The sequence below is a fragment of the Nipponia nippon genome, unplaced genomic scaffold (assembly GCF_047370975.1).
Source record: "Nipponia nippon isolate SJK-2023a ecotype South Korea unplaced genomic scaffold, ASM4737097v1 scaffold_3, whole genome shotgun sequence".
NCBI lineage: Eukaryota > Metazoa > Chordata > Aves > Pelecaniformes > Threskiornithidae > Nipponia > Nipponia nippon.
In genome coordinates this window covers 78,861,985-78,875,640 of record NW_028262347.1, presented here as the reverse complement: position 1 = coordinate 78,875,640, position 13,656 = coordinate 78,861,985, and the positions used below count along the sequence as shown (strand labels likewise).

Here is a 13,656-nt window from a genome sequence, read left to right as displayed (position 1 = left end):
TATTTGTGAATAAATTATGATCCACATAAAGCAGACAAGGGCTAACGACGCCTCATTCATGAATGTAACCTTGTCCACATAAAAGCAGCTAAAATTTAATGTTGCCACCTTGCAATGGGATGAAATCTCCTAAAGCTATTAAAATACAGAAACTTTCTAGCAATAGGATGTCCCAGCTTTCCCATTTATGCAGTTGACACAACAGTAGATGCAGTTGCTTATCCCTAGAGCTTTGTGAGACTTTAATAATTATTGTGGAGCCCTTTTTAAGTTTAGGATGGGTTAATACTGAACTGGGTTCAGCAGGGTTCTACATGTTGCACAACTCAGTCATTTTACTTGGCATTTAAAAATCATACATGAAGATTATACATTTTCTGTTTTCATTGCTATTGATATAACATTAATAATTAACATTATTAACATATATTATCCAGATATGAACTTTCTAACATTAATGGCATGCATAATTTACTGCCTGTACCCCTTTTTTTCCACCAGCGAAAGACTGTTAATACTTGCTGGTAAGCTATTTGTTGGCCTAAATCTGATGTCATTCAAATCAGCAGAAATCTTACTTCAAAGGGATCAAAGTTAGACCATGATACTTTGAAAAACATTGTTTGTATGTTCTGCAGGTTTTGCCTTGGAGTTTGTTCATCAGGTTTTTTATTCAATCTATTATTCATCACTGGTCAGTTCCTACAACAAAACTTTAGCCAGAATTTTGATTGAGTTAATTTACTCAGTGGAATGAAATTAGTTTGTTTATGAACAATTCTAAGCTCTGGGGAACAGACTTTCTCATAGTGGAAACCCATTCCACATCAAATGGAGTTTGCTGCTAATTTATATCTCTGCGAAGGTAGCATGTCAGACAAAGTTATGGGTGCACTTAACAGCATACTTTGAGCTAGATACAACTTGAAATCAGTCATTACTTTAGTAAATAAAACTATTACCCTTGTGTTCAAACATAGCTAGTCAAGAAAAAGTCATGAAAAAGTGCTTTTAACCCTTTTTCATTTTTAAATCCTTAAGAATGTTGTGAATAAGAAATTAATCCCTTTGCAACAAATTCAAACTTCCTGAGGATAAAGGCTTACTTTTTTTTAAAAGATACATCTACCTTAGCATTTCCAAATTGAATCACCTGGTCGCTCCACTTGCCACACTTCATTTCACACTCTGAGGTGTGCAAACTTGGTTCTCTCAGGGGAAACCAAACCATTAGATATGCTCCAGGAGCAGGACTTAGCCACTCCACTCACTAATGAGCAACTAATTCACAGGACCCGACTAGAGCTAGCCAGAAGTAAACACCAGAAAAATGGGTATAGTGTGAATGCTGGGCCTTGAAAAACAACTGTTTCAGTCCCCAGACCAGTTCCTATTGCACAACACAAACTGCTAGTGTAAAATAAATGTAGTTATCTCTCCTGGAAGTCTTTGTAGTAGTCCACAGACAGCCTGATCTGGTATCTGCAAGGTGACAGGTGGAAAACTACCGTCCCAGAAGAACTAGCACTGTCTGTGTGTCCCTGTGTAACTACAGCTTACATGTGTATTTACCAAAAGTAAGAGAGTATGACATGATGATGTACTTATTTTTTTACTTAAGTCCAAAAGATTTCAGTTTCTCTGCGCATGACGTACCTTTGCAACGACTGTCATCCGTCAGTTCATAACCAGTTCCACAGCTCGTGTCCCGCTGACAGCGAAAGGATCCTAATGTATTGACACAAGTTTGTCCAATCCCACAGCTGTGTGTCCCAGTGATACACTCATTAATATCTAGAATATGAAAAATTATTAAAATTAAAAAAAGGGTAAATAAGAAACATGAAATCACTGGGAAGAGATGAGATCAAAGGCTAGCTGTGGGCACACCTCCAACCAGTCATTACTTTGAGCATCAGGATACAAAGAATGGTGGGGATTTGGCCTCGCACACCCACAATGTGGCTACTCATCTCTGTTCTCAGAGCGTGAGCCAGTAAAGACATTTTGACCCTGTTGTTAACAGGACTTATGACTGCTGATTCACTGTACTTAAGAAAGAGGAGAAAGTTGTACTGAGTGAGAGCAAAGGACCAACATCATCTGACTGAGTCCAGTAGCAGATGATTATAGTGACTGTATGAATGAGGCAAACTTTCAGAAATCCTTTGCTTGCTCTGCCTCCCACCCACATATGGCTTAGCAACTCCCTGAGCCACAAGTTGCAACTTTCTATTTCATAGCTACTGATGGACATTTCTTTTGGAATTTTTTTCTTTTTCTCTTTAAACACATAAGAATATTTGGCATCCATGTGTATCAAATGTAAAAGTTCTTCCTTTTTATATTTCACACTAGGTTAGTGTTAATCTGACCAATCATCAATATCTATTTTATATTCTGAAGTTTGTATGAGCTACTTACCTAGACTCCCTTTTCAGTCAATGAGAGAAAAAGGCACTCCTGATGAGTAACGCCTTTCATCCTACAACAGCTATGCAAAATAGGCAAGATAAACTGTGCCCTGGAAGTGCTTGTTTCTCTCAGTTAGCAACAAAAGGAGCCTTGGCTAACTAGCCCAGAAGCAGATGTCCGCACTGCACATATCTGAAGTCAAGTGTCATAAGCTCTATCCCAGCCTGCTTTATCTGATGTCCCTTTAGTAGTTGTTCTGGAAGAAACTTAACAATTCTTCCCCCTTGACTATTCCCATGCCACTCATGATATCCAAGACTTTCATCATTTCTGTCAGTTATGTCCTTAACAAGCTGAAGAATCCTACTTTATTTCATCTGCCTTATCAATTACTATCTGCTACTATAAAAGAGAACAGGTATTTTATTTTGGTTTTATTCACAACAATAAATTAAAGATCTTCTGCTTCTTCTCCACTCTAAATCCTTCATCTGTTTTACTGACTGTTTCTTAACTCCATCTTCCCACAACTCTCACTCCAACACTCCATTTAAATCAACTTTTCATGATCTCACCTCTTTCCCCAGTTGGCATAAGCATATTCTGATCTCTTCTGTCTGGATCTTCTCTTATCTATCTGTTCTTGCTCTTTTAAAACAAGGATGTTGATAATCAAGGCAATGGTTTTATTTCTTTTACCTTCACAGTTGACACCATCTGGTTGAAGCTGATAGCCAACAAAGCAGGAGCAGACATAACTGGATCCTGTGTCTCTGCACTGCTGAGAGCAGGGACCACCACCTAATTGGGTATGTTAAGAAGTCTTTTATAATTAAGAAGCTCTTCACAGGAACTGAGTCAAATCATTGATTTACAGGACACTTGCTGATTTATTTAGAAAAGCAGATAACTAAACACACACATACAAAAGAAGGAAAGGGCTAAACACTGAAAGAAGTGTTGGTAATCACCGGATTCTTTTAGCTCTAAAAATGAATATAAGAAGGAAGTAAATTAAGGAGTTGCTCATAGCCCATCATGAGCTCAGACACCTACTCAGGTTTTGGCTGGGAAGTTAAAACTTTGTATGGTGATTACTGTACACTAAGGAAGACAATCACCCTAAGTTAATGAAACATTTTCACTATTAGCTGCACTAGGCTTAATTTTTAGCCCATCATTATTAGAACCATGCTCCTGAATTAGCTATAGCATGTGCTCTTTTCCTACTCAGCAGGCAGGAAACGTGAAAGGGAGAAGAGGGTATTGTGCGTGACAAAGGCTTCAGAGAACCTAAAGGAATCAAGACTTACTACTGGGGTACTAGGGACGTAGTGAGGCATGTGCAGGAGTCACAAAGGATGTGAAAGAGAGCTGGGGTTATTCTGGCAGACAGAAAGAGAGGATACTATAGGAAATTTACACAAAATTTGGCTCATCATTAAGAAAACTTACTTTTTCTGATCTTGTTAATAATAAATTAATATTAAAAACATTTAATATTCTCACAATAGAGAAAAGGTTATATACTCCCAACTATTTGTTGTAAGAGTACTGATATTCTTAGTACAAATAGAACCTGTCTTCCATTTTTCAGAATGGCTGCATAGGCATTAAACAAAAGGTTTGAGATAAGCACAATCAATGTGGGCAAATGCAGCTAAAATGCTTTAAACTTTTGAGTGAAATAAAAAAAATTTTTTAATTGTAACAAATTCTAATGAGGACAGGGCCATTAATGCACCACAGAAAATTACGCCTTTACACAATACTGGCAAAGGCAATTAGAAGGAACCATAGTCTTGTGGTTGAGATGGACAGCTACTGCTTTCTAAACCTCTGCTAATACTGTGAACTCCTGTCAGCCACAGTAAAACCTATCGTGGAGGTGCTGGAAGAACAGAATTAATTTCCTCATATACCATGAAGGTGGTCCAAAACAAACTGCTGGAAGTTCCGCTGCCTAGGAAATTTAAGTTTCCCCTGGTGAGAATCAGACAATCACAAGTAATTTTGGCATGCCAAGTTTATCAGAAAATGTACTATAGACAGAAACTCTAATTTGTAATTAGTCATACCAATCTGTCTCTTGCAGGCAGCTGATTAACTGACAAATGCAACAACTGATTACATAAAGAAATAATGCTAGGAAAATATATAACACATTTTTCTATGTCATTTCTTGTAATTAGGAGCTGGAGACAAGGAAGAGAGCCAGTGTTGGTTTTGACTAGCTAATAACCTAGTAGACGTTTCCATCCTCTCTAGGAGTGTAATAGCTATACAACATGCAGCACAGTAAATCATCTCTCAACTGGAATATAAGTCTATTAAATTGATTTTATCCTAAATAAATTACTTAGTTCTGAAATGCTTGTAGAAAATAATAAATCACTGCTGTTTTAAGTTTATAGACATGTAAATCACATGTGACAAGCAATAAATCAGAATACTTAGCAGAACAATATCCCAATAACACATTCTTCCCAGGAGGCAGAACAGCCTGACTAATGAGGACAATAGCCGCTTTTCTTCCTTTTTTTTCAGGTGATGCATCTCAAAAGGAAACAAGTTTCATTTCAAATTCAATCGCCCTGATCATCCCAAGAGGAGAATAAAAGAATGCACATATTTAATATAGGATCCCCATGTTCTGAAGAATCCAGAGTACTCCACAGGTTCAATGGTAACACCTCTGAGATATTACCCACCAGAAGTTAAATAAAAGTTAAATGTATAGTCCAAGCTTCAGTTGGGTAAAACAAACTCCACAATGGAAGACAATGCCTCCCTTATATTTAAGAACTACTGAGGCATCAGATAATGGCCTACAATTTCTTAGAAAGGATCTTCATTCTGTTATTTTTACCCATAACTAGCCTAGGCAAAAGGTTTTGGCTAATCTCTAGATCTAAGTTTGCTTCACTTTTATTGGAGGCACTCACAAAAGAGCTGGCTAACAGGACTAGTCACCTGACTTACCTCTGCAGCCATCATGCAGATAAGGATCTTCTTGGTCTAGTTCCTCCTTTGAAATTTCAACTAAAAAGAGGAGAGACAGACATTAGAGGAGAAAGCACTTTTCTTCTCACAGTAAAAAGCTGCCTGCTTGGGACGGGACTCAGACCAGGGTTTTGGATAAACCAGGACAAAATTAAAGAGCATTATTTACATATTTTACAGCTATTTCATACTCAAATTTGACATTCAAATGCACATGGCCATGGGGCATTTTCTATCTGACTGATTCAATATGAAAGTCATGCTGTGATCATAGATTACATATGGGCTGAGATTTTCAAATGCAGGTTCTTAACATTAGGCTTTTAACCAGAGCTTAACCTCATTTTCATAAGACATGTTGTTGAGGCATGCTTGGCTTCCACTGACTTTATAGTAGCTTGGGGTACTCACAGTTTTAATGAAAATCAGATTAACCTCAGTTATTTATTTAGACTTCATTCCAAAAAGAACTCCACACCCAACTTTTGGGCACCTACTTATGGCATTCTTTCAAATGTACTTCATATAGAAACATAGAATCATAGAATTGTTGGAAGGTTGGAAAAGGTTGGAAAAGACCCTTAAAACCATCGAGTCCAACTGTTAACCTAGCACTGCCAAGTCCACCACTAAACCATCTCCTTAAGCACCACGTATACCCGTCTTTTAAATACCTCCAGGGACGGAGACTCAGCCACTTCCCTGGGCAGCTTGTTCCAATGCCTGACTATGCTTTCGGTGAAGAAGTTTTTCCTAATACCCAACCTAAACCAGCCCTGGTGCAACTCAACGCCATTTCCTCTTGTGCTATAGCTTGTTACTTGGGAGAAGAGACCGACCCCCACCTCGCTACAACCTCCTTTCAGGTAGTTGTAGAGAGCAATAAGGTCTCCCCTCAGCCTCCTTTTCTCCAGGCTAAACAACCCCAGTTCCCTCAGCTGCTCCTCGTAAGACTTGTGCTCTAGACTCTTCACCAGCTTCGTTGCCCTTCTCTGGACACGCTCCAGCACCTCGGTGTCCTTCTTGTAGTGAGAGGCCCAAAACTGAACACAGTACTCGAGGTGCGGCCTCACCAGTGCTGAGTACAGGGGCACTATCACCTCCCTGGTCCTGCTGGCAATATACATATATACTTTACTAAGGTATATAATATACCTTAGCTTGGAGAGGTTTGATCAGCGGTACTTCTGCTATGTGCATGTGTCCTGAGAGTTCTTTCTCTCCACGTGGAGGACATAAAAGGGCTGAATACATCCATTGCTTGAACCCTTTGCTTGCTGAAAGGACTAGCTAATGGACTTCCTCCAATCCCGCCACTTTGAACACAGAGGAAATGGTAGGTTGGTAGTGAGATGTGTAAAAACACAATCTCAAAATACTCTAGCTATTGAATAGGAAGCTTAGTCTCATTTCAGTGATTGTCCATAAGCCTATTCAGCCAGTGGTCACTTACAAGCAAATAATACATCACAGATGTGAAAGCAAGTTTTTGTGCAGTGGCACAAGACTGGGTTGGTACACTGAGTCCTCAAGCCATAGGGGTACATTTTGGTCACACAGAAGCTAATGAAATTAGTTTGCCCAAGTCTGGTCTGATTTTGTAGAGGTCTCTGGGGACACAGTACCAGAGATTACCCTTTATGTGACTAAGAAAGCATTGTACAGGGAGTCAGCTTGCCTTACCCTCTGCAGCACAATGCCTTGCATGCCTTGCTATTGCATAATATAAACACAAGGTGCTAGTCCAAGAAGCTGCCTTACAAAATGGAGACTGATCTCCCCTTCATGACTAACAAAGGTGTCTATTCATGTTGCTTGCTCTGCCTTTCTACAGGCAATTTTTATTGTCGATAGGGGTATTTTACATACGTTCAACCACCTACTTGTTTCTTAGTTTAACAATGAGAACATTGTCCTACCCTGCTTGTTGACATAGACCCATCTTTGCAATGCATAATGGTTATTATGTGTGCCATAATAACCATACTAACCATATGCATAATGGTTATTATGTGTGCCACTTGCCCACAAGGGTGAGTGGGGAAATACTGTATGCTGTGCTCACAGTTCTGGATTTTCAGGTGTTGATATACTTCTCATGTCATGCGGGTACACTGAGTGTACAAATTTTTATTATTAGCAGAGTGGTCTAAGTACAAGGTATCTACCAGTCCAGTCACTTCATCCAGTGCTAATGGACAAGGGGAATTCCCCTGCTGAGACAGTGGTACACAAAGAAAGTGGCAGGGCATTTCTCAGTGTTACTTGATAAGGGTGTACACTGACATAAGCCAGGTTTGAAAGACCTGAAACAAGTCTCATAACACACTGGCTCAAGCAGACCAATGCAAGCTTTTGTGGTGGGGTCTGGGTTTAAGTGATTGATTAGGATGATGTCTCCCAAAATCTGTCACGGGTGATCTGCAAGCCAGACTGCATGTTTTCAATACTCAGCTGCCCATGAAGGAGACAACACTATACAGCATGACTTTTCTGCAGTTTCAGGTCTGTCTACTAAGTGAAAAAGACAAAAACCCCCAAACCCAGGTCTGTAAGGGTATGTCCACATTCACTCTTTTCAGCTCTGTGGACTAGGTATGGAGAAGGGCGGCATGAGCTGCTGCCATCTAGACGCCCTTCTCTTATGATAATGTCGAAAGAAATGCAGATAACCATGTTTCCTGAAAATGTTCAGTTTTCCCAGACAGTCCAGGCATTTCAAATGCCCCCAGTTAGTGGGCATTTGCCTCTCACACAAAAGGCAAGACTTGAATTCTGATGAGCTGGCAAAGGCCATCTGGCTTTTAAATCCAATTAAAAGAATTGGTTCTCGATTTTCTTTTTAATTAAGAATTTATCAGTGGGCAAAATGCTATTAAAAATGAATAGCTTATACCCAGTTTCCAAGATAAGATCATTAGTGACCAAAATAATCTGTCTTATAGTTAAGTTCTGACACCAGGAACTGGGTGACCAATTTCCAGCTCCTTTAGCGTCCTGTGGTATACAATGTTTCAGCTATCACTAGCCAAAAAAATGAGCTTCAGAACATGCATCATTAAATTACTCAGAGGAGATCTCAAGTTAGAGGAATTCCAACAGAAGTAATTTACAGTACAAGCACTCCTTGTACCCCACATCATTTTGTGTCTCACTCTTTTATAATATGCAACATAAAATACCTTGCTCCTTTTTAGGAGCATCATCGCTGATGGACACATCAATGCCTTCTTGACCCTTCACACAGCAAGCTCTGAAGACAATTCCACACTGGTATCCTGTCTTTGGGTTGGGTTCACAACTCTGTCCTTGAATTTGGGCAGCCTTTCCCAGCAAACAACAGTAACAACATATCTGTTAAAAAAAAGAAAAAGTCATAACCTAGCCCTCAACAAAGCAATGCAAATTTTGTCAGTAGTGTCAATAGTGTTATCTCACCTTGGCAAACTGATGGAAATTTTTCTGCAAACTCTTTAAGAACTCCTGGTATACTTAGGCTCAGACATTTTAATCTGTAGTTGAGTTCAGTGAGCTCTGCATCTGGCCTACACAGAGCCAAGCACAGAACCTGGATCCAGTTCTCACAAATATTGTGTATGTGTGAATGTGTGTGCAGGGTGATGTGGAGGACCAGAATGGTCCGCATATGTATATGGAATTCCATTGCTCCCTGCCTGCACAGCCCAGTTTCAAATACCAGCAAACAGTGGGAACTCTTAACACCTCTGCTTCCCTTTTGTGTCGGTTCAATTAAAGTGGGACATGATCAATGAAGTGCATGACTCAGTTTATAATTAAACTGCCTACTCAACTTCCCAGCAAAAGATACCCCTCTCTGAACTAACAGACAAACAAGTGAACAAACATGATTCATCCAAGGTTAGTGTTAACAGGTCACAAAGAGAAGCAATTCTGCTCTGAAAAACAGACTACGTGGTCAAACATTATTTAAAAGCGTCACAGTCCTGACATGGCTTCCAGCAATGAAATGTGATCCGCCTCTTCCAGACCTGCCGAATTACGGCCCCAGAATACACCACAGAAGTGAACACAGGACAAGTTAATCCTGTGGAGGTTTCCTTTTATTTTAAATTGAGGGGGGACTACTGATATTTTCAGTTTTCTTCCTTGCTGTTAGAAAGCAGCAAAGACGTTTGGTTCTCTGGAACTGGCGTCTGCCAATTGCTACTGTCATGTAAAAGCAGATTTAAGCTTTTATTGTTAATTTTATTATTCTTCCAGACTCTTTTTTGCTTGAAGAAAATAGCCTGCACTATTAAGCAGAGCAGATGGAATATAAATAACTAAACATTGAACTAAATTTCTGTAATTTGGTACTTTAAGCACCACACCTATTGAAAAGAAGGCAACTATTAAATTTCTTTCACTACTCTGAGATGTATACCCCTGCCTATATTCTAAGTTTTCCCTTGCAAAGTATTACATATGTTTCTCTCTCTGTACTGCAGTGAAAGGTTTTTTTAAAACCTAGAGCAGCAGGAAAGTAAAATAATAAAATCCTTTTTCCTTGTTTCTTCAATCTTTTTTTACTTTACAGCACTCTGAAGTATGTCAGCATGCCATTTTGTACTTTGTCTTTAAATACACAACTGAATCCTTTCCCTGATGCAGAATGCTGTACGGTTGGAACTCTTCCCTCCTGTCCAGTGCTGGGGTGTTATTTTCATGCCCACCATAACATTAAGATACATGTTTTCCCTTATTAGCTACTGTTTGGTAGGATGGTTGCTCACTACCCACTTTTTTGACTTGGTTCTCCAACTACATCCATCCAGTGACGGATGCTCTGGTTTCATCACTAGTATGTCTGGGATATTTCCATCTTTTCTGGCTTTTCTGGATGACTTTAGAAATAAATACTTGATGACCTCTTCCAAGAATTGCAACATTTCTGAATATTTATTCCGTCTAACACGTCAAACATTTTCCTGATGCATCTTGCTCAAAGTTTTTAACATCTGTCTATAATTTTGTTAGATTTCCAATTTTCACAACCATAAATAAGAAGACAGAAATGAAAATTGAGCTGAAGATTCATTGTTTGACTTACGTGTGCGTATTTTTGTTAACCAAACCTTATTTAAGCTACTGAATACAGCTGATGCCTTGCCAAATTTTGACATTATATACTTCTGGATATCCTCACTGGCTTCTACTGTTAGGCGTATGTATTGACTCAATCTATTTCTTTGTCTTGTCACACAATGCTCAAATTGGGAGCTACAGAGTTTCTCTGCATTTTTTTATAAAGAGTGATCATTAATCTTGTCATTCTTGAAGTGTTGAATAACCTTATGTTCTTTATTTCTCCCAGGTTGAGCCTCCACCTGAAAGACCTCTGTCTCCAGCTAATGTGAATCTTCAAGTACAGAGCTTGCTAAGTCTTGCAATGTCTGTAAGAGACTCTGTCTTCATCTAACATAATTGTATGCATTGAACCATTTGTTCCAACCTGTATTTGTTCTAACTGTGCATGATGCATCTTGATTTAACATCTTTACAATCATTTATGTTGCTATACCATAGCCAAAATGATCCAGAGATGGAAAGTGTCAAATGTTTTCTTAACTGATGTTTATGGTAACTGGTGTTTAATCTTGACCCTAGAAGATTCTGCACTGGCAGTCCTAAAGGCTAATATTTCCTGTTCAAGTAAAGAAAAAAAGATGGAGAAGCTGATGAATGGCCTTGTGCTCAGAGCACACCCAGGACTCTGTAGAACCACATACGTCTCCACATACCTCACCTGTGAACTTGGAAAGTCACCTTTTCTTTCAGTTCTCCCACTGTGGAATGGTAATAATATAGCAGTGATAAGGCTAGTTTAACTCGTTCACGGAGCAGTCTGGTATTCTGAGACACAAAGCAGTATGTCATTGTAACTATCACTATCCTGGTAAGATTAATCTCAACAGTTCCTTTTTCACACTCTTTTTTTCAGGGTTGTAAGCCTATTCTGAAAGACTTTGATGTGATCTGAAGACTCTGATTTGAAATCCGGAATGTAGTCTAGACTCCATATTAGTTCAGTTCTTGATGTGTTTGCAGCCATTTTCCAAAGGTTGCCAGCTGCCCGGAGGCATGTTGCAATGACCATTCACCCATTTGCTAGAACCATCGCTGCCTTCATGGATGGTACAAGCTAATGATTGAGTTGTTATCACACACTTTCACAGCCTGTAAGCCTTTGCTTCTTAAGTGATCCCGATAATAATCTCAAATATTTTTTCCTTTGCCTCTCCCCTGTTATTAGCAAAAGCCCATGCAGCTTCAAAGCCATGCCTTGATCTTTGTGTTTGGATAGAAAGCTGCAACCTACTTTAAGTCCAATGATCCCTTGACTGCTGTTTTACCTTGCCGTCTCACAGAAAGGAATAAAGATGGAAACAATAAATGAATAAATAGTTACATGTAAGAAATTTGAAGCTTTATTTTTGGTGTGATTAGGAAGCACCTGAAATTGCTTTCATCAATAAGCTCTCTTAATTAGTTTATAATATAATAAATAAAATAATAAATAATAATATAATATAATAAATTTTATAATAGTTCTTTATTATTTATGTCACCATTTAAGTTACCAGCTCTGGAAGGGTGAACCATGTATTAACATTGCTTTTGTGTATCTGTCCACAAGAGGTCTCTCAATTGCTGAAATCCAGACTAACTAGTAGATGCTATGAAAAACAGACTGAAAAAAATACAAACAACTCAGCGCAAATTTTTTTCAGAACTTTTGAAGATCTGAACAAAAATGTAAAAAATGTTCAACAGTCCAAAACAGTAGAACTTTTGTGCTCACCTAATATACAGAACCAAAGTATTCTTGACAAAACTGGGGAGATACAGCTGTACCTCGATCTTTGGAAAAAGAAACTACCTATGACAAATTTGGGGGAAAATGTCCGAGCACCTTAAAAAAGGTCAAATTTCTACAAGCATCATTCCTTTCTGCAGGGCTGTTGTGGTAGAAACTTTCATAAAACCATTTCTACATCTCCGGCATCAGCAATAAATCTAGAAATTGATTTCTGTCTTTTGATGAAGATTTTAAAGATTAATGATTAATTTTGCATCCTTCTTTCCAAGGTAAGAAAAGCTATGCTTCCAAAAAAACAGAGGAGTAAAATTATATGCATTATTACCTATGCCTACCACCTTTAAGTCTAAAAGCTGAGGCAAGTGTTTTCAAAATAAGGTCTTTTTATCTTCTTTCCAATCACAAGTTTTGGATTCAAAAGAAAGATTAGCTGCCTCATTTGATGCAAAGTGCTGCGATTAATCCTACTAATTGAATTACTAAATCACTCCTTCTACTTCCTTGAAGGAGACAAAGAGGATCCAAAAGATTTCCCATGCTACCTAAGCTAAACTAAAATGTACCAACTTAGGCAAAATGAGATTCAAGCCCATGTGAGACGGGCTTGGTGTGAATGTAAAAGTTTACCACAGCAGGGCACAATTGCCAGACAAATTTTATGTCTCAAGGTCATCAGATTAAAAATGTATTCAACAAAAGAAATGATGAATTGTTCACCGATATTAGATCATAAATCATCTATGTCCATCATGGATCGAAGAGATTATCTACAAAGATACTCCTACAACTACCTCAGTATAGTTATTAAGTGTAGGATATTCCTGTTAGGGAATGGGGGGGCAGAACATGGCTCACAAAAATTAAATAAAACTGAGAATGTTTATACCAGTAAATTAAACAGGGACAGAATATGGGCTCAGGCATTGTCCCGCAATCGTCTGTAATGTTTAAATATTAGCAAGCTCTAATGGCAACTAACATCCTCTCAGGCAATGCTGAAGCATAGTTTGGGGATAGCACAGGCCAGCGCGTGGTCCCAAAAGCCCTCATGCACTGTGTTTTGCAGGGAAAAGGCATCAGTTACGTGACGAGCTGTGCTGAACCATTTATTCTCAGGGCCAGAGATCAAGGCCCAGCCCATTTTGTTTAATAATACAGCTGTCACCATGAAAACCTGCCATCTTTACAGAAGTCTGGCCATTTTAAAAAACATCATTAACTCTTCTTCCTCAGGCTGACAAGCCCACATTGATGGGAAAGTGGGTTTCCTTGAACAGTTGCATTCTGTTTTAGAGTTGGCACGTGTTTAAAATAGTGCTGCTGTTATAAACCTGTCTCTGGTAGCAAGCACTTGAATCTGCAGAGTAATCACCATCACAGTCCTTGTTCATAGCCCC

The 13,656-nt window shown here is 38.8% G+C and overlaps 1 protein-coding gene across 2 annotated transcripts in view; it reads right to left on the bottom strand.

Moving 5' to 3' along the window:
- The window catches only part of FBLN1 (fibulin 1), an 84,079-nt gene that overhangs the window by 45,098 nt on the left and 25,325 nt on the right, over positions 1-13,656 (bottom strand). For both annotated transcript variants that reach the window (XM_087767340.1, XM_087767339.1), the window contains exons 4-7: positions 8,601-8,772; positions 5,398-5,457; positions 3,115-3,216; positions 1,657-1,794 (exon numbers count right to left, since the gene is read on the bottom strand). In XM_087767340.1, coding sequence (XP_087623466.1) covers positions 1,657-1,794; positions 3,115-3,216; positions 5,398-5,457; positions 8,601-8,772 — 472 coding nt within the window. The remainder of the gene's footprint in view (positions 1-1,656; positions 1,795-3,114; positions 3,217-5,397; positions 5,458-8,600; positions 8,773-13,656) is intronic.